Genomic DNA, 21,430 nt, shown 5'->3' on the forward strand with positions numbered 1-21,430 from the left:
ATTACCACGTCTGTAACACCCATTCCCAGACAGAAGGCCTGCCGCATGGTACACTCTCTAATAATAAATGGGTGAGTGAATAAATACACAGACTGGTTATAATTATTAGGACAAATGGAGGCAAAAGGGGGTATCCAGTTCCTTATATAACACTCCACAGAGGGAAAAAAAAAAATAAGGGAAATGTCTGTCCACTTTAAATTGCCCACTTTAGCATTGTTTATATTAAAGAAGACTGAAAACACCCCTAAGATTACCAAGTACTCAACTAGAGGGAATGGTTACGTACATTTCAGTAATACGAGCAGATGAAATACCGTGTTGCCACTAAAAATGACGTTTATGGAAAGTTTTCAGGATATAGGAAAGTGTATGTGATGACAGGTTAATAAAAAATCTCAGAATATAAAATTATGTATTCGGTGTTACCTGATCTACATTTTTTTTTAAATTTGAGAACAAAAATAAAGGAACTTGCCAAATTTTTGATAACTAGGGGTTATCTATAATTTCACTAGGGGTGAAATTATAGATTATTTTCCCTATGTTTTTGTACTTTTCTACCATCACTGAATTTTCTAAAACACTTATGATGTAACTTCTATAATCAGAAAAGTTTTTTTTTGTAAATCACAAAACAAGCAAAAGTTAAATAAAGAAAAAGGATCAATAACAAAAAGTGAGCCGTGCATTTCTGCAGGGCTTGCTGTGACAGGGTGAATCAGCGCCAGCCGCAGTTGCTGTTACATTTGAAGGACCCCAGTGCACTTACACTACACTCGCCAAGCCCATCCCATTTCCCACTGCAGTCCTGCATTCAGCTTGTACACAAAAGTCATCTCCACTCACCTTGCAAAGACTTGGAGTATGTTTCTGCTTTTTCTTGTTTTCCTGGTGGATACTCTTGGCTCCCCACCTCTCTGATATTGTTAGCTTTGACGTCATCAGACAGTCTTCTCTGGTTTAAAACCAAATATCTCACTTCCTCTAGAAAGCAGGGGAAGAAAGGATCATTGATTCAATCAATCAATCAATTGGAAATACTTATTGAATACTTACTACTGTCTGTGTCAATCCCTCTCCTGGTGCTGGAGATAAAATGATGGATAAGATAGATAAGGTCCCCGCTCTCCTGGAGTTGTAGCCTAAAGGGCTACCTTCAAATACCAAGAAATTTTTAAAAATGACCACACAGTCCCCATAATGGTGACACCCCTTTTTGATATGAACAATTTAGGGCAGTCACTGCCTAGACATCCCTGAAGATCAAGAAAGTGATTGAATGAGAGGAAGGGGTAGCAACAGACAAGACAGGATTTAACAAAGGATTACAAATACTTAATATATAAAAAAAAAATTTTTAGATGCTAGGGTATTGTATTAGAATAGCTAGAAGGAAATAACCGAAATTGTGGAACTGTAACCCATAAAATTCTTTGAAATTTGTTCTTTACTTGTTAAATTGTACTAAGGAAGTTATCTCTGGTATAGATCTAAGTTAAATTTCACAATAAAAAAATGTATTATGAAGAAAAAAATGGCCACACAGATGTTTGGGAAATAAGCTCAGACCTCAACTGGCAATGGCTTCCTCAAATAAGGCCATAAAGCCCTTGACATGTGTTGCTTATCTTAACATCACACGGTCATGTTAAAGAAGGCTTTACCACTCTGCCCATTTCACAGATGAGGAATTTGACATGAAAGTAACTTTCCTGTGGTCCAAGAGCTGGTTCATTAGCAAAGCCAGGACCATGCCTGGAGCTCCCCAGCTAGGAAGTACCCTCTCTGTGTCTCTCACTTCCATTACTATGGGCCTGGCCCGCACATGCCACCAGCTGAATAGGACAACGAAGACAGAGAGCGTGAATGCATGGATGGAGACAACGGAAGCTGCAAGAAAGAGGTTGGATTTGATTCACTCTTGAGGGACGGACACAATTTTTGGAGAAAGCGATGAGGCCAAGATGAGGGGGCTGCCTGAAGGCAAGTCCTGTAATGGGGAATAGTCTAGAGCCTTCAGGAACCAGGAGAGGGGCAGGGGGTGAAGGTGGAAGTGGGAGTAGTGGGCAAAAAAAAGAGCTTTGAGGAGCAAATTGTAAAATGGTTTCAAGGCCAGTCTCAGGAACCTGGACTTTTTCCCTAAAGCACTGGGCAGGTACGAAAATTTACAGAGCAATGAGGTGCCCGGGTCAAGGGGGTGATATAGAAAGGACAGGCCTAGTGGGAGGAGAGAGCAGACAGGAGAAAACCTGGGTGCAGAGAGGGCCTGGGTCGGGCAGGAAGGGAGAGCTCCTGAGAAAGATGGACAGGCCTAGATGCCAACTTGATTTTGGGTGGGCAAGAGCTGAAAGGATAGAAGAAGTCAGATATGACCTGGGGGCTGCAAGAGTGATGGCATCATTGTCTGATATGGAGAAACCCAGAGGATGAGCAGAATTAAGAGAAGACAAGAAGTGCTAGCTCTGGTTGGGATGTGTTCTGGTTTGCTAAGCTGCCATTAAGCAAAATACCAGAAATGGATTGGCTTTTATAAAGGGGATTTATTAGATTACAAATTTACAGTTCTAAGGCTGTAAAAGCATCCAAACTAAGGCATCAACAAGAGGATACCTTCACTGAAGAAAGGCCGATGGCACCCAGAACACCTCTCTCAGCTGGGAAGGCACATGGCTAGCGTCTGCTGGTCCTTTGCTCCTGGGTTGTGTTGCTTTCAGCTTCTGCTTCCAGTGGCTTCCTCTTTAAGCATCTGTGAGTTCTCACTTAGCTTCTCCAGGGCAAACTCTGGGCTTCATCTCTTAGCATAGCATTTCCAAACATCTTTTTGTCTGCATCTCCAAGCATCTGGGTCTGTGTCAGCTTTTAGCTTCTCCCAGGGGCAAACTCTGGGTTATATATCTTAGCTTCTCTCCAAAATGTGTCTCCCAGCTTTTTGGAGCTGTGAACTCTCTTAAAGGACTCAAGTGAACTAATCAAGACCCACCTTGAATGGGTGGGGTCACGTCTCCATGGAAATAATCTAAAAAGATCCCATCCACAAGATTGGATTTAAAAAAAAAAATCATGGCTTTGCTGGGGTCCATAACATTTTCAAATGGGCACAGGATGTGACATTCAAGACTCACAGACTGCAGCTGACAAGCCTGGCACAAGAACTACTGTGCACCGAAACAAACAGCCTACCCCCTTTGTAGCAGAAACAAACCTCTGAGGGTGACTCTGCACCCCGAAAAACAAAGTTTCCATAAGACGTCTTTTAAAGTCAAAAAAAGGCAGGACTTAAAACAACAGCTATAGCAGACCCTGTTTTTATTAAAATAGACACATAAGTACCCACATATAAAGGACAAAGGAAAATGTTAACAATGACTATCTCTGAACAGGATTCACACGCTTTTAGTTTTGCTTTATCTTTTTCCCTTTTTGCTAGTCACAAAGTAGACCTACACTGCTTTTTTTAATGACGGAAAAATAATTACTTAAAATAAGAAGCAGTGGTGTCAGCCTGGGGCCAGGGTTCGAAGGAGAGCAGGTGCCGTCATTTCAAGACCCCCTCCTGCAGGAAAGCTTTGTGGTCCCCCTACCCAACCCCCAACACCTCTGCCCCAGGCTGAGCCTGCAGCCCCAGAGCAGATGGTTACCAGTGGGTTACCAGAGGGGCACTGAACAGTGCTCCCAGGAATTCTGGCTCAGCAACTCTGGGTCAGGCCCTAGAACCTGCATTTAAATCCTAGACTCCCCTAGTGCAACCAGTGCAGGTGGATTGAAGCCCACACCTTGAAGACATGGGTCTCTCCATTCATCCAGCTGGGGAATCTCCTTGGATCCCATTTTCTTACATGAGAACCCTAAAGTTAGTGGTTTAGATTTAAACCAGTAATTCTTAGCCAGGGGAAATTTTACACACACATACAACACACCCAAGCCCCGGGACATCTGGCAATGTCTGAAGAAATTTTTGATAGGCAAAATTGGGGGAGGGAGTGTTATTGGCTTCTAGTAGGTGGAGGCCAAGGATGCTGCTAAATAACCTACAATGCACAGGACAGCCCCCCCCCCCCAAAAAAAAAGAATGATCCGGCCCAAAGTGTCAGCAGCACCGAGGATAAGAAATCCTGGATACATATATGAAAGATGAAAAATTGGAAGTTCCGAGCCTCCCATGTCAGAAAGGGTTCCTGGGAAGGCAGGCTGGAAGACCAGAAAAAGCAAAGGTTTTCCACTCACACAAAACAGGGCTCTGATTCTCACAACGCCATGCGTGCACTTCAAGCAACTGACTCCCTACGTTTGCTTGCTGTAAAATGGTGATAACTGTACTTATTCAGAAGCTGCTAAAACAAGGTTTCATCGAGTCTAATATGCACATTTTTTTAAAACTTCTAACACCTCTAAAAATCAGGATGCATCTTACAATTAAAGCCATGTCTTAGTTTAATTTTAATTTCTTTAGACTATGTACACCCCCATTGCACGTACTGGGGTGGCCGCTCCTGCTGCGCTGCCTCCCAGATGCCAATAGAGGGAGCTGCTGTTTACTTTCCCTTTTTTTGAGGTGAGAAGTGGATGCTCACGGGCGTGCCAAGGTCATCAGCAAGTTTAAGAGAGAGACAGGACTGAACTCCACTGTCTGATTTCACAGCCTGGCTCTTTCCACACCTCCAGGTGCTCCTCTTAGAGGGGAGTTAAAAAGGAGACTTTCCTATATTGATATATTATTTGTACAAGTAAGATCTAGATGAGTATACAAGAAAATGTTAACATGGTTATGTCGGGGTGATGGAATTTTTAAAAAATTATCTGGACCCCCAATTACTTTTTTTTTAATTCATTTTTATTGAGATATAGTCACATACCATGCAGTCATACAAAGCGTGCATTCAATTGTTCACAGTACCATTATATAGTTGTGTGTTCATCACCAAAATTAATTTCTGAACATCTTCATTACCACACACACAAAAATAATAAGAATAAAAATTAAAGTGAAAAAGAACAATTAAAGTAAAAAACGCTGGGTGCCTTTTTTTTTTTTTTTTTTTGGCCCCCATTTTCCTACTCATCCATCCATACACTGGACAAAGGGGAGTATGGTCCTTATGGCTTTCCCAATCACATTGTCACCCCTCATAAGCTACATTTTTATACAACTGTCTTCGAGATTCATGGGTTCTGGGTTGTAGTTTGATAGTTTCAGTTATTTACTGCTAGCTATTCTAATTCATTAGAACCTAAAAAGGGTTGTCTATATTGTATATAAGAGTGCCCACCAGAGTGACCTCTCGGCTCCTTTTGGAATCTCTCTGCCACTGAAGCTTATTTCATTTCCTTTCACATCTCCCTTTTGGTCAAAAAGATGTTCTCCATCCCATGATGCTGGGTCTAGATTCCTCCCTGGGAGTCATATTCCACATTGCCAGGGAGATTCACTCCCCTGGGTGTCAGATCCCATGTAGGGGGGAGGGCAGTGATTTCACCTGCCAAGTTGGCTCAGCTAGGGAGAGAGGGCCACATCTGAGCAACAAAGAGGCATTCGGGAGGAGGCTCTTAGGCAAAATTATAGGCAGGCCTAGCCTCTCCTTTTCAGCAGCAGTCTTGCCAAGGGCAAGTCCTGTGGTAGAGGGCTCAACCCATCAAACCACCAGTCCCCTATGTCTGTGAGCACATCAGCAAACATCGAGATGGGGAAGCCCAACACCCCTGCATTCTCCACCAGCCCCTCAAGGGGGCTCTGCATATTTTTTTCATTGTTTGTTTTTCTCTTGTTTTAATTAATCTTTTTTTTTAAATTAACTATATCCAAAAAAAATTTTTTAAACATACAATAAAGAAAGCATTTCAAACAAACCATAACAAGGGAGTAAGAAAAGACAGCTAACCTAAGAGAACTACTTTACTTCCAACATGTTCCTACTCTACCCCAAGAAAATAACCTAATATAGCAATATTTCTGTGAACTTATTCCTACCATACCCACCAGAAATTAACAAACCATAGTCATTCCTGGGCATTCCCAAAACGTTAAATTTACCCACAATAGCTTATCTGTTCTTATTGGATTATCGTTCCCCCTTCATTAATTGCTTTCTATTGCTAGTTCCCCTACATTCTACATTATAAACAATTTGTTTTACATTTTTCAAAGTTCACATTAGTGGTAGCATATAATATTTCTCTTTTTGTGCCTGGCTTATGTCGCTCGGCATTATGTCTTCAAGGTTCATCCATGTTGTCATATGTTTCACGAGGTCGTTCCTTCTTACTGCCATGTAGTATTCCATCGTGTGTATATACCACATTTTATTTATCCACTCATCTGTTGAAGGACATTTGGGTTGTTTCCATCTCTTGGCAATTGTGAATAATGCTGCAATGAACATTGGCGTGCAGATATCTGTTCGTGTCACTGCTTTCAGATCTTCCGGGTATATACCAAGAAGTGCAATTGCTGGATCGAATGGTAACTCTATTTCTAGTTTTCTAAGGAAGTGCCAGACTGACTTCCAGAGTGGCTGAACCATTATACAGTCCCACCAACAATGAATAAAAGTTCCAATTTCTCCACATCCCCTCCAGCATTTGTAGTTTCCTGTTTGTTTAATGGCAGCCATTCTAATTGGTGTGAGATGGTATCTCATTGTGGTCTTAATTTGCATCTCTCTAATAGCTAGTGAAGCTGAACATTTTTTCATGTGTTTCTTAGCCATTTGTACTTCCTCTTCAGAGAAGTGTCTTTTCATATCTTTTGCCCATTTTATATTTGGGCTGTCTGCACTATTGTCATTGAGTTGTAGGATTTCTTTATATATGCAAGACATCAGTCTTTTGTCAGATACATGGTTTCCAAAAACTTTTTCCCATTGAATTGGCTGCCTCTTCACCTTTTTGACAAATTCCTTTGAGGTACAGAAACTTCTAAGCTTGAGGAGTCCCCATTTATCTATTTTTCTTTTGTTGCTTGTGCTTTGAGTGTAAGTTCTAGGAAGTGACCACCTAATACAAGGTCTTGAAGATGTTTCCCTACATTATCTTCTAGGAGTTTTATGGTACTATCTTTTATGTTGAGATCTTTGATCCACTTTGAGTTAATTTTCATGTAGGGTGTGAGGTAGGGGTCCTCTTTGATTCTTTTGGATATGGATATCCAACTCTCTGTTATGTTCCAGTTCAGTGGCTTTGGGGGCCTTATCAAAAATCAGTCAGCCATAGGTCTGGGGGGTCTATCTCTGAATTCTCAATTCAATTCCATTGATCAATATCTCTATCTTTGTGCCAGTACCATGCTGTTTTGACAACTGTGGCTTTATAATAAGCTTCCAAGTCAGGGAATGTAAGCCCATCCACTTCGTTTTCCTTTTTGAGGGTGTTTTTAGCAATTCAAGGCTTCTTCCCTTTCCAAATAAATTTGATAACTAGCTTTTCCAAGTCTGCAAATTAACCCCCAATTACTTATTGTTTTAATTTCTTTTATCGTGATAACATATATATGTGTGTGTGTGTGTGTGTGTGTATGTATATATGTGTATATATAAAAAACATAAAATTCCCAGATCAACCATGTTTAAGTGTATAATTCAAGGATGTTGACTGCATTCACAATGTTGTGCTATCTTCACCCCTGTCCATCTCCAAAACTTTTCCATCACCCCAGTCAGAAACTCTGCATCCATTAAGCAATAACCTCCCCATTCCCCCCAGTCCCTGGAAACCTCTAATCTATTTTCTATGTCTTTGAATATACTTATTCTAGGTATTTCATATAAGTGGAATCATACAATTATTTGTCCTTTTGTGCCTGGCTCATTTCACTCAATATGATGTCTTCAAGGTTTGTCCAGTTACGGCATAGATCAGAACATCATTCCTATTTATGGCTGAATAATATTCCATTGCATGGCCAGACCTTATTTTGTTTATCCATTCATTTGTCTATGGACACTTGGGTAGCTTCCACCTTTTGGATCTTGTGAATGAAGCTGCAATGAACATTGGTGTTCAAGTATCTGTTCGAGTCCCTGCTTTCAATTCTTTTGGGCATATACTTAGGAGTGGGATTGCCAGGTCACATGCTAATTCTGTGTTTAACTTTTTGAGTAAATATCCATCTGATTTCCATAGTGCTGCAAGGATGGTAGGATTTTTAAGTTTTCTTTTTTGTTTCTTGGTATCCTCTGTTTTGTTTTGTTTTCAGTGAACACCCAGTACCCACCCAGAGAGAACAGACAGCCTGGTGGTGGTGCCCACATGGGCACTGTCCGGGCCAGGGGTCCTGAAAGGTGGGGAAGACAGAGGTGCAGACACCGCCCTGCCCACCCCCAGTGTCACCCCACCCCACGAACATGGCCGGAAGGACCATCATGTACCACCACCCAGAGATGCACAAGAACCCCCGTGAAATTCAGATGACGGAAACGAGGGCAAGCCAGCTTTCATTCTGACACGAGCAAGAAGCCACAGCCTCTAGAAACGCATCAAATACAATTGAATACCTGACTTACCAAAAGAATGGATATCATCCAAATGGCAGGAGGGCTTTAATCGATAATACCGGACTTTTCTCGAAACTTTCTCTTTCGAGTCCCAGAGCCTCAAGGTTATTTTGTGGAAATTCATTTTCTTTAGTAATTCCTTTGTCACGCTGATGTTAAACGTCTGGGTCCACGACACCCAGACTTTGTCGTCCTCGTGCCACGGCTTCACCGTCTGTGTGAAACGACACTGAGAGACTTCAGCTGTCCAATGATAGGGAAGGCCCCGTGGTCCCAGCCGGGGCGTTTCTAAAGGCTGTTGGCAAACAGATCAGCCTCTTTTCCACTGGAGTCTGCCCCCGTCCACCACCCTGAGCCTGCTTGCCCACAGGTTGTCCTTGGTTGTTGTGTCTCAACCACATCTCCCACCACTCCCGCCAAGCCCAAGGCAAACCCAAATGCTCACGCACTGCTCCACCCAGACCTCATGCTTCCAGGGGGAGAGCAGCAAGGGAGGAAGTCAGGGGAGGTTCTCAGCTGGGCTGGGTCTAAGGGCAAAGCTGAGGGGCTGTTAGATCCTACCAAAGGTGCCTGAGATCCCATGCAGGGGTGGCATAAAGAAGCTGCTTTGGTGGGCAAGAGACAGTGGCAGAGAGGACATGCTAGATGCTCCTGCCAGAGGACAGGTGGAGACCTTGCAGGGCAGGGGCCAATATGGAGCAGCAGGTAAGATGATACACTGTGTCTGCTTGTTTTCTGTTGCATTTACGCAATACTTTCATTAGTTGGTTCTACAGCTACCACTGTACATTATAGTTTTAATTTAATGTATTATTTACAAGGATCTTGCAAGGAAGGTGTCATCATCATCAATTTTACACATACGGAAACTGAGGCTCAGAGGGGTTAAGAGCTTTGGAGCGCAGCCTGCCCAACTCCTGAGCCTACGGCATGAAGCCAGGCTGGAGGAGGGCTGGTGCAGGGGCTGGCCAGGCTGTGGGAGAGGCCTGGACTCCCCCAGAACCTGCAGAGAGGCACAGAAGGCAGGTGTGGGTGGAGGCGAGGCAGAAGCGGGGAGAAGCTGGCAGAAAGACGGTGCCAGGAAGACCCCAGCTTGGGGCTGCACCAGGAAGGGGCCTGGAAGGGAGGCGGAGAAGCAGGCCCATGCTGAGGCCCTCAGCCACTTTGCTAATGGCTTTTGATTCTAGTCTGTGAAGGAATTCCAGCCTTTCCTTGTGTCTTTCATTCCTTCATTCATCCATTCATTCAAGCATTGACTATGCATCACAGGCAGTCACATGTTACTGTTTGGGTGATGTTCCCCATCACTGCCTCATCCCACCCTCCTCTACTGCTGATTCCTTGTCTGTCTCCCCATCAGGACTGAAGGAGTCTGGGTTTAGCAAGCTGACCTATCACTGAGCTTGGCAACCACACTTAGTCAATCAACAAATGTCTACAGAATGGCTTCCACGTGCCAGGAACTCCCAGTGCTTAGGAACCCACCCAAGGAGGAAACTTGCCTGAAGCCACATAGCCAGCCAGCCCCAGCACCCAGGCCTGACCCCAGATGATGCCTCCCCCCACCTGCCCCATGGCCCCCATATGGAGCCTCTGAGATCCTCAAGGTTCTACCAAATGGCTCTGTGGTAGGGGCCTTGTTTGCCCTGGGAAGGGGCCTCAGCCAGATCAACCCTGTGGCCGCTTGCCTCGCCCTACAGGAAGAGAGGCGACCTAACTGGCTGGGGGTCTGCAGGAAGGCCCAGACATGTCACACTCAGCTGGCCCCTTGGCCTCCCAGGGCTGGGCCTGTGCAGGTAACCTGCATGCATCTGCTCTCCACCAGGCAAAGGGGCCCAGCCGGCAGAGGCTGAGGAGCTGTACCTGCTCTAACTCAGAGGGACGAGGCCTGGTACCCTGGGTGGTCCACGGGGCTAAACGACGCCCACCAGCCTTGCCCTGCTTGGCAGTCAGGTTGGTGCCCTGCTCTCCATCTGACTCACTCCCTCTATCTGTTCTCCATTGGGCTCTCTCCTGGCTCCCGACTCAGACTGGGAAATGGGGTGTTATAGATTGGGCTCCACCAGACCTATGAGTTCTTTGGAAAAAGTAAAAGCAGAGCCGTTACCTGCAAATGTGTCATCTCCAATTACTTCCAAACACTGATCCAGAGCCAGGAGGGTGTGTACACACAACACACACACACATACACACACATATCAAGGAAGGATGAAAGGAGAGAGAGGGAGAGGAAGGGGAGTCAGGGAGAGAGAATGAGACAGAGAGAGAGAAAGAGGGACAGAGAGAAGGAGAAGTGGGACAGGAGGCAGAGAGGGAAAGAGAATGAGAGAAAGAAAGAGAGAAGTAGAGAAGCAGAGAGGGGGACGGAAGGGGAGAAGGAGAATGAAGGAGAAAGGAATAGAGGGAGGGGAAAGGGAGAGAAGGAGAGAGAATGAGAGCGAGAAAGAGAGCAAAAAGAGAGGAGAGGAAAGGAAAGAGGGACAGGGGAAGGGAGCGGGAAAGGAGAAAGAAGGAAGGAAGGAACCTCAAGAGTTACAAAACCTTTTGAAACACCCAAGAAATTAATTACTGGGTGTGGCAGTTTGGAGCTGTTACGTACCCAGAAAAGGCCATGTTCTTTTAATTTATTCCTGTGGTGTAGACCATTATGGGCGGGACCTTTTGGTTAGGTTATTTCAACTGAGAAGGGACCCACCTCAATCAAGATGGGTCTTAATCCTCTTACTAGTCTGTTGTAAGAGGATAAAACACATACAGAAGCTAAGAGATGAAATTAAGAGAAGCTCACAGAAAAAGCCCCAGATAAGCTGAAAGGAAGTCACTGAAGCCAGAAGCTGGAAGCAATGAAACCTGGGAGAGAAGGACCAGCAGATGTCACCATGTGCCTTCCCATGTGACAGAGGAGCCCAGACTTGCTGGTAACCAGTCTTTAGAGGAGGTATCGTCCTGTTGATGCCTTAATTTGGACATTTTCACAGCCTTAGCATTGTAAACTCGTAAGCTGGTAAATCCCCATTGTTAAAAGCCAGTCCCTTTCTGGTATATTGCATTTCATCAGCTTTACCAAAACACTGGGTAAAAATATCTAAATAAAAAGTCATGTGAAGTAATACTGGGTCAATGCAGGTTTTCACTGAGTAGATGTGAGCTGGGGCCCAAGATCCTGCATTTCTAACAAGCTCCCAGGAGAAGTCAATGCTACTAACCCATGGACTACACTTTGGGTAGCAAGTATTAGGCTATATGTAAGGCTACACACACACACACACACACACACACACACACACACACACACACACACACACACACACACACACACACACACACACACACACCTTTATTCCTGACTCCAGGAACACTTTGGCCACTGCTGGAAACACCACCAAGTCAACTCGCTTAGGCTCTCGGTCATCAGGCAGGAAGAAGTACTCAATGTGGTAGAAACGGCGAAACTTCGCAGAAGGTTTCTCCATTTTAGGATGTTTTTTGTATTTTTCAATCAAAGTTGTATATTTTCCTTTATGACCTAGAAGACACAGGCTTAATGAGTCTTGTTTTGACCTCACATGGAAAAAGCAGACCCCTCTCCACAGTTACGTAGAGCCAAGAAAGAGCCTGTGGGAGGCTGTGTACCCCACACTGCTCACAGGGCTTGGGGTTTAAAATACAGATCCAGTGCCCTTAGCCAGCAGAGCAGCAGCTCCTGGACCAGGCTGAGGCAAGCAAGGAACCGCCACATTTGAGGGCATGGCTCTGAGAATTAATGTCTCCTTACATTTTTTGCCTGAGATGCCTCATTTACTTCACCCTCCTCCTGGCCCTGACTAAGAACAAGGCAAAAGTGTTAAAAATAAAAAAATAAAAATCACAGTTCAGGGTGATTTGTTTAGTAACAGTCACATGAAAAAATGTTCTAAGTACAAAAAAGGAGGCAGAAATAAATTCTTCCTGGGGATTTTGGAGTGAAGCCTCCCAGGAGGACCTGAGCAGAGTCTGGGAGGTGCAAAGCTGGCAGACAGATTAGGCATTGCAGACTAAGGGAATAGCCTAGCAAAAACCTTGATGCATGAAGATGTACAATGTGGGCTGGCGAGGGTGACAGGAGGCAGAAGGTGAGGCTGGGGCTACAGCCAGAGCCCAGAGCCCAAGTAGCCTCCATGGCCTGCCCTTGAGCTTAAACTTTACCCTCTAGATTGGGGCTTTTTGTGCCATAAGGAGATACTGCTGGAGCTCCATAAGTATTTAATCCAAATTTCATTCTACATAAACAAGACTGTCTTTAAAACTGTAACTTTAAAAGCTCAAGCTTTTAACACCCAGGAGGCTGCTTCTGAATAATTTTGTACCACCAGAATAGTTAGCTTTTGTACGGAATTTGGAATAAAGCTTCTTCTGCTGGTGCTTGGCAGGTATTAGAATGTCCTATGAGAGTGCAGTTGGCCAAAAAGTTTGCCACTCTCCATGGTTTGTGTTGTGCTTCTCTCCAAGGTGAGCCAGCAAGTGGAGAAGCAGACCCCTCTCATTTTCTGTCAATGAGAGAGTAAGTTATTATACCTGCTTAGAGTGCAATTTGACAAAATCTATCAAAAAAATATGAATGAACACCTTAAACCCAGCCACTCTAGTTCTTGAAATTTAGGCTATAGAAGTGCCCACATATACACAACGAGATGCACATACAAGGATGCCCATTGCAGAATTGTAACAGAGAAAAACTGGAAACAACTTAAAAGTTCCCAAGGAAGGGGCAGGATAAATAAGAGTAGAGCCATACAATGGAATAACATATAGGTGTTAAAAACAAAACAGCAGCAAAAAATAATAATAATAATAAGTATGCACACATATCCTCTAAGATATCTAAAATACCTCATCAAATTAAAAAATAAGGTATAGTGGGAGACTTCCGGGCAAGACGGTGGAATACGGAGCTCCAGGACTCAGTCCTTCCACCAAACAACGGTTAAACAGACAGGAGCCTCCTGAAACAGTTGTTCTTGGGCTCCAGAGGCCAGCAGAACACTGTACAGCACCCAGGGACGAGCAGGAGGAAGAGGGTGATAAACCACAGTAAAGAACTGTGAAAGAATCTCCACGGCGGCTGCTGTCACTCATCCTCACTCTTCCAGTGGGCTGTCTCAGGATCCAGTTCCCAGCTGGCTGCTGCTGTCAGAAAGGGACATAAAAATCCTTTTCCCCAAGAACAGGGCTGGGCACAGCTGATCACTGATCACAGCTTTTGATTAGTGAGGTTGGATCACAGAGTCCTGGCTCTGAGCTACTGTTTCAACCTGCCCTGAAAAACGTGGCAACAGCCATTGTTTCAACACTGATCCTGATGGAGGTGGAGGTGATGGAGATTTAAAGACACAGGGTCTCCCTAGGGCTGTGGGGAACAGTTTGCTAAAGCACGCCATCTGCTGGGCAATCCAGGAAAGCACAGCTTTGGGGAGCTGTCAAAGAGAACACTGGCATCCTTTCTGGTCCCCTCTCCAGTGCATTTTGGAGCTGGTCTGTGCCCCCTTCATGGGTCTCTGGCCCTGTTTTGGCTGGGAAATACTGACTTGGGAAAACCCTCTCTGTGGGGAGCCTCCTACAAGAATTTGCCCTCCAGGAAAAAGCAGCTAGAGACAATGAAAGGAGTGTGAAAAACCATACAGGGTAGATATGGGGCATTTGATGCTGAATGAGTACAGAATATTCAACAGGATTGATTGTAAAGATCCAGAAACAGCACAATAATATGTGACGGTAGCACAATATTGAAAGTACACTGAACATAGCTGAGTGTGAGTATGGTTGAAAGAGGAAAGCTAAGGGCATATATGACACCAGAAGGAAAGATAGAGGACAAAAACTGGAACCATATAACTTAGTAAAAACTAGAGTAGACAATAATGGTGATTAAATGTAGAAATTTAAGAAAGCTTTTATATGAGGGAGAACAAGTAAAAGTCAACATTGTGAGGTGTTTAAAATAGGATGGTATATGGAAAAATACAATCAATGCAAACTAGGATCTATAGCTAACAGTAATGTTGTAATTTACTTCCATTAATTATAAGAAAGGCTGTATAACAAAGTTAAAAGTCAACAAGGGGATATAAGGGACAGGTATGGGATTCCGGTTGTTTCTCTTTTTTTAATTTTATTTTATTATAATTTTTTAATTCTTTATTCCTTTTTTTTTCCTTCCTCTTCTTTTTTTGCAGAAGAAATGGAAAAGTTCTCATATAGACTGTGGTGGTGAAAGCATAACTATGTGATTATACTGGGAGCAGCTGATCATTCACTTAGGATGGATTGTATGCTGTGTGAATAAAACTGTTTAAAAAATAAACAGAAAGACACAAGTTCTGGAGAAGATGTTGAGAGAAATATACCTATTCACTATTGGTAGGGAAGAAGAAAAGTGCAGCCCCTCTGCAGGGCAGTGTGGTGGTTCTACAAGAAGCTAAGTATAGGGCTGCCATGTGATCCTGCAACCCCTTTATTTGGTATATACTTGGAAGAACTGAAAGCAGGGACATGAATAGGCATTTTCACACTGATGTTTATGGCAGCAGTAGTCACAATTTGCAATGGATGGAGGTGGCCTAAAGGTACATCAACGGGTGAAAAGAAGGGTGAAATGTGGTCTATGCATACAATGGAATATTGCAAGAAGGAATGAAGTTGTGAGGCATGCAACTAGGTGAATGAACCTCGCGGACATTATGTGGAGTGAAATAAGCTGGAAAAAGAAAGGACAAATATTGTAAGTTCTCATTAATATAAACTAACTATAATGAGCAAATGCTGATAATTGAATATGAGGGCATAGGTTATCAGGGATAGAACATGAGCAGAGATTGGGCAATCAATGATGCAGGAGTATAGAATGTTCAATAAGGCTTATTGTAAAGGTTCCTAGATTGTAACCTCTTACAGCAATCACTTCTATTCCTGAGTTTTAACTGTTATTTAAGAGATGTTTACTTGACACAGGAGATGGAGGAAAATATGGCTAAAGAGATAAAGGATATTAAGAAAACATTGTGTAAGCATTAAAAAGAATGTGAAACTATAAGAAGAAATATAACAAATTATGGGGATAAAAGGCAAAATAGAAGAGATTTAAAATACGCTGGAAGCATACAACAGCAGATTTAAACAGGCAGAAGAAAGAATCCATGAACTAGAAGACAGCACAATCAAAATCTTACAGATAAAAGAACAGATGGAGAAAAGGATGGAAAAAATTGAGCAAGGTCTCAGAGATTTGAATGACAGCACAAAGCTCATAAACATACACTTCATGGGTGTCACAGCAGGAGAAGAGAAGGAAAAATGGGAAGAAAGAATATTTGAGGAGCTAATGGCAGAAATTTCCCAACTCTTATGAAAGACATAAATATACATGCCCAAGAAGTGCAACATACTCCAAACAGAATAAATCCTAATAGACCTTCTCCAAGACACATACTAATCAGAATGTCAAATGCTAAAGATAAAGAGAGATTCCTGAAACCAATAAGAGAAAAGCAATTTGTCACATACAAGGGATTCTCAATAAGACTAAGTGACAATTTCTCATGAGAAACCATGGAGGTGAGAAGGCAGTGGTATGATATATTTAAAGTACTGAAAGACAAAAAGTGCCAGCCAAGAATTCTTTATCCAGCAAAACTGTCCTTCAAAAATAAGGGATATTATGAGGCTTGTTACTGCAAAGGAGAGGCTAAGACTACTTGTAATTGTGCCTAAGTGTCTCCCCCAGAAAACCTCTTTGTTGCTTAAATGTGGTCCTCTCTCTCTCTCTAGCTAAGCCAACTTAGCAGGTAAACTCACTGCCCTCCCCCCTACATGGGACCTGACTCACAGGAGTGTAAATCTCCTTGGCAATGCAGAATATGACACCTGGGATGAGTCCGGACCTGGTGTCATGGGACTGAGAAAATCTTCTTGACCAGAAGGGGGAAGAGAAGTGAAACAAAATAAAGTTTTAGTGGCTGAGAGATTTCAAATGAGATTGAGAGGTCACTTTGAAGGACATTCTTATGCACTATATAGACATCCCTTTTTAGGTCTTAGCGTATTAAAATAGCTAGAAGGAAATACCTGAATCTGTCAAATTGCAACCCAATAGCCTTGATTCTTGAAGATGATCATATCACTAGGTAGCTTACATGGTGTGACAGTGTGATTGTGCAAACCTTGTGGCTCACAGTTCCTTTTTCCAGTTTATGGATGGATGAGTAGAAAAATGGGGACAAAAACTAAATGAAAAATAAGGTGGGATAGGGGAGATGATTTGGGTGTTCTTTCTTACTTTTATTTTTATCCTTATTTTTATTCTTTTTGGTGTAAGGAAAATGTTCAAAAATTGATTGGGGTGATGAATGCACAACTATATGATGCTACTATGAATGGTTGACTGTACACCATGGATGATTGTATGGCATGTAAATATAAATATATATATGTATCACTATAAAACTGAATTTAAAAAAATGAATGCATCCAAATATACAGAAATTCTCCTTCTAGAAATTGTTCCTATAAATGTACTTGTACATATTTCAAATTAATTGTTTACAAAAATATTCATTGAAGTATTGTTTGTAAGAAAAAAGTTTCACCTAGAGGAAATTAATAAAGTATGGAAAATCTACTCATACAAAAAACAAAACAAAACAAAAAAAAGGGATAGTTTAAAATATTCACAGATAAACATAAACTGAGAGCATTCTTCACAAGAGACCTGTCCTATAAGAAATATTGAAGGGATTTCTGCAGGCTGAAAGGAAAAGACAGGAGTGACGGGCTTGGAGTAGAGTGAAGAAATGAAGATTATCAGTAAGGGAAACAGGAAGGGTACAAAGAAAGAAAAAAAATAAGACGTGACACATAAAAACCAAAGGACAAAACAGCTGAAGTAAGTACTTCATTTACAGTAATAAGATTGAATGTTGGGAGGCGGGGCAAGATGGCGGACTGGTGAGCTGTATGTTTTAGTTACTCCTCCAGGAAAGTAGGTAGAAAGCCAGGAACTGCGTGGACTGGACACCACAGAGCAATCTGACTTTGGGCATACTTCATACAACACTCATGAAAACGTGGAACTCCTGAGATCAGCGAAATCTGTAAGTTTTTGTGGCCAGGGGACCCACACCCCTCCCTGCCAGGCTCAGTCCCGTGGGAGGAGGGGCTGTCAGCTCCAGGAAGGAGAAGGGAGAACTGCAGTGGCAGCCCTTATCAGAAACTCATTCTACTGATCCAAACTCCAACCATAGATAGACTGAGACCAGACACCAGAGAATCAGAGAGCAGCCAGCCTAGCAGAGAGGAGACAGGCATAGAAAAAAACAACACGAAAAACTCCAAAATAAAAGCGGAGGATTTTTGGAGTTCTGGTGAACATAGAAAGGGGAAAGGCAGAGCTCAGGCCCTGAGGCTCATATGCAAATCCCGAAGAAAAGCTGATCTCTCTGCCCTGTGGACCTTTCCTTAATGGCCCTAATTGCTTTGTCTCTTAGCATTTCAATAGCCCATTAGATCTCTGAGGAGGGCCCTTTTTTTTTAATCCTTTTTCCTTTTTCTAAAACAATTACTCTAAGAAGCCCAATACAGAAAGCTTCAAAGACTTGCAATTTGGGCAGGTCGAGACAAGAGCAGAACTAAGAGAGCTCTGAGACAAAAGGCAATAATCCAGTGGCTGAGAAAATTCACTAAACACCACAACTTCCCAAGAAAAGTGGGGTGTCCGCTCACAGCCATCATCCTGGTGGACAGGAAACACTCCTGCCCGTCGCCAGCCCCACAGCCCAGAGCTGCCCCAGACAACCCAGTGTGATGGAAGTGCTTCAAATAACAGGCACACATCACAAAACTGGGCGTGGACATTAGCCTTCCCTGCAACCTCAGCTGATTCTCCCAGAGTTGGGAAGGTGGAGCAGTGTGAATTAACAAAGCCCCATTCAGTCATCATTTCAGCAGACTGGGAGCCTCCCTACACAGCCCAGCAGCCCAGAACTGCCCTGGGGGGACAGCACTCACCTGTGACATAGCACAGTCATCCCTCAACAGAGGACCCAGGGTGCACAGCCTGGAAGAGGGGCCCACTTGCAAGTCTCAGGAGCCATACGCCAATACCAAGGACTTGTGGGTCAGTGGCAGAGACAAACTGTGGCAGGACTGAACTGAAGGATTAGACTATTGCAGCAGCTTTAAAACTCTAGGATCACCAGGGAGATTTGATTGTTAGAGCCACCCCCCCTCCCTGACTGCCCAGAAACACGCCCCATATACAGGGCAGGCAACACCAACTACACACGCAAGATTGGTACACCAATTGGACCCCACATGACTCACTCCCCCACTCATCAAAAAGGCTAAGCAGGGGAGAACTGGCTTGTGGACAACAGGTGGCTCGTGGACGCCACCTGCTGGTTAGTTAGAGGAAGTGTACTCCACGAAGCTGTAGATCTGATAAATTAGAGATAAGGACTTCAATTGGTCTACAAATCCTAAAAGAACCCTATCAAGTTCAGCAAATGCCAACAGGCCAAAAACAACAGAAAATTATAAAGCATATGAAAAAAACAGACGATATGGATAACCCAAGCCCAACCACCCAAATCAAAAGACCAGAAGAGACACAGCACCTAGAGCAGCTACTCAAAGAACTAAAGATGAACAATGAGACCATAGTATGGGATACAAAGGATATCAAGAAGACCCTAGAAGAGCATAAAGAAGACATTGCAAGACTAAATAAAAAAATGGATGATCTTATGGAAATTAAAGAAACTGTTGCCCAAATTAAAGAGATTCTGGACACTCATAGTACAAGACTAGAGGAAGTTGAACAATGAATCAGTGACCTGGAAGATGACACAATGGAAAATGAAAGCATAAAAGAAAGAATGGGGAAAAAAATTGAAAAAATCGAAATGGACCTCAGGGATATGATAGATAATATGAAACGTCCGAATATAAGACTCATTGGTGTCCCAGAAGGGGAAGAAAAGGGTAAAGGTCTAGGAAGAGTATTCAAAGAAATTGTTGGGGAAAAGTTCCCAAATCTTCTAAACAACATAAAAACACAAATCATAAATGCTCAGCGAACTCCAAATAGAATAAATCCAAATAAACCCACTCCGAGACATATACTGATCACACTGTCAAACACAGAAGAGAAGGAGCAAGTTCTGAAAGCAGCAAGAGAAAAGCAATTCACCACATACAAAGGAAACAGCATAAGACTAAGTAGTGACTACTCAGCAGCCACTATGGAGGCGAGAACGCAGTGGCACGATATATTTAAAATTCTGAGTGAGAAAAATTTCCAGCCAAGAATACTTTATCCAGCAAAGCTCTCCTTCAAATTTGAGGGAGAGCTTAAATTTTTCACAGACAAACAAATGCTGAGAGAATTTGCTAACAAGAGACCTGCCCTACTGGAGATACTAAAGGGAGCCCTACAGACAGAGAAACAAAGAAAGGACAGAGAGACTTGGAGAAAGGTTCAGTACTAAAGAGATTCGGTATGGGTACAATAAAGGATATTAATAGACAGAGGGGAAAAATATGACAAACATAAACCAAAGGATAAGATGGTTGATTCAAGAAATGCCTTCACGGTTATAACGTTGAATGTAAATGGATTAAACCCCCCAATTAAAAGATATAGATTCGCAGAATGGATCAAAAAAAAAATGAACCATCAATATGTTGCATACAAGAGACTCATCTTAGACACAGGGACACAAAGAAATTGAAAGTGAAAGGATGGAAAAAAATATTTCATGCCAGCTACAGCCAAAAGAAAGCAGGTGTAGCAATATTAATCTCAGATAAAATAGACTTCAAATGCAGGGATGTTTTGAGAGACAAAGAAGGCCACTACATACTAATAAAAGGGGCCATTCAGCAAGAAGAAATAACAATCGTAAATGTCTATGCACCCAATCAAGGTGCCACAAAATACATGAGAGAAACACTGGAAAAACTAAAGGAAGCAATTGATGTTTCCACAATAATTGTGGGAGACTTCAACACATCACTTTCTCCTATAGATAGATCAACCAGACAGAAGACCAATAAGGAAACTGAAAACCTAAACAATCTGATAAATGAATTAGATTTAACAGACATATACAGGACATTACATCCCAAATCACCAGGATACACATACTTTTCTAGTGCTCACGGAACTTTCTCCAGAATAGATCATATGCTGGGACATAAAACAAGCCTCAATAACTTTAAAAAGATTGAAGTTATTCAAAGCACATTCTCTGACCACAATGGAATACAATTAGAAGTCAATAACCATCAGAGACTTAGAAAATTCACAAATACCTGGAGGTTAAACAACACACTCCTAAACAATCAGTGGGTTAAACAAGAAATAGCAAGAGAAATTGCTAAATATATAGAGACGAATGAAAATGAGAACACAACATATCAAAACCTATGGGATGCAGCAAAAGCAGTGCTGAGGGGGAAATTTATAGCACTAAACGCATATATTAAAAAGGAAGAAAGAGCCAAAATCAAAGAACTAATGGATCAACTGAAGAAGCTAGAAAATGAACAGCAAACCAATCCTAAACCAAGTAGAAGAAAAGAAATAACAAGGATTAAAGCAGAAATAAATGACATAGAGAACAAAAAAACAATAGAGAGGATAAATATCACCAAAAGTTGGTTCTTTGAGAAGATCAACAAGATTGACAAGCCCCTAGCTAGACTGACAAAATCAAAAAGAGAGAAGACCCATATAAACAAAATAATGAAGGAAAAGGGTGACATAACTGCAGATCCTGAAGAAATTAAAAAAAATTATAAGAGGATATTATGAACAACTGTATGGCAACAAACTGGATAATGTAGAAGAAATGGACAATTTCCTGGAAACATATGAACAACCTAGACTGACCAGAGAAGAAACAGAA

General features: G+C 42.5%; 1 protein-coding gene across 7 annotated transcripts in view; it reads right to left on the reverse strand.

Annotated features, from left to right (window-relative positions):
- The window catches only part of CFAP92 (cilia and flagella associated protein 92 (putative)), a 146,162-nt gene that overhangs the window by 118,656 nt on the left and 6,076 nt on the right, over window positions 1-21,430 (reverse strand). For 6 of the 7 annotated variants that reach the window (XR_005211618.1, XM_037802890.1, XM_037802870.1 and 3 more), the window contains exons 3-5: window positions 11,825-12,015; window positions 8,499-8,703; window positions 850-987 (exon numbers count right to left, since the gene is read on the reverse strand). Coding sequence is in view for 6 of the 7 variants with exons in the window: in XM_037802890.1 (XP_037658818.1) it covers window positions 850-987; window positions 8,499-8,703; window positions 11,825-12,015 (534 nt within the window). In the remaining variant the exon portion in view is untranslated. The remainder of the gene's footprint in view (window positions 1-849; window positions 988-8,498; window positions 8,704-11,824; window positions 12,016-21,430) is intronic. The other variant, XM_037802898.1, reaches the window with a different exon arrangement.

Source organism: Choloepus didactylus, chromosome 1 (assembly GCF_015220235.1).
Source record: "Choloepus didactylus isolate mChoDid1 chromosome 1, mChoDid1.pri, whole genome shotgun sequence".
Taxonomy (NCBI): Eukaryota; Metazoa; Chordata; class Mammalia; order Pilosa; family Megalonychidae; genus Choloepus; species Choloepus didactylus.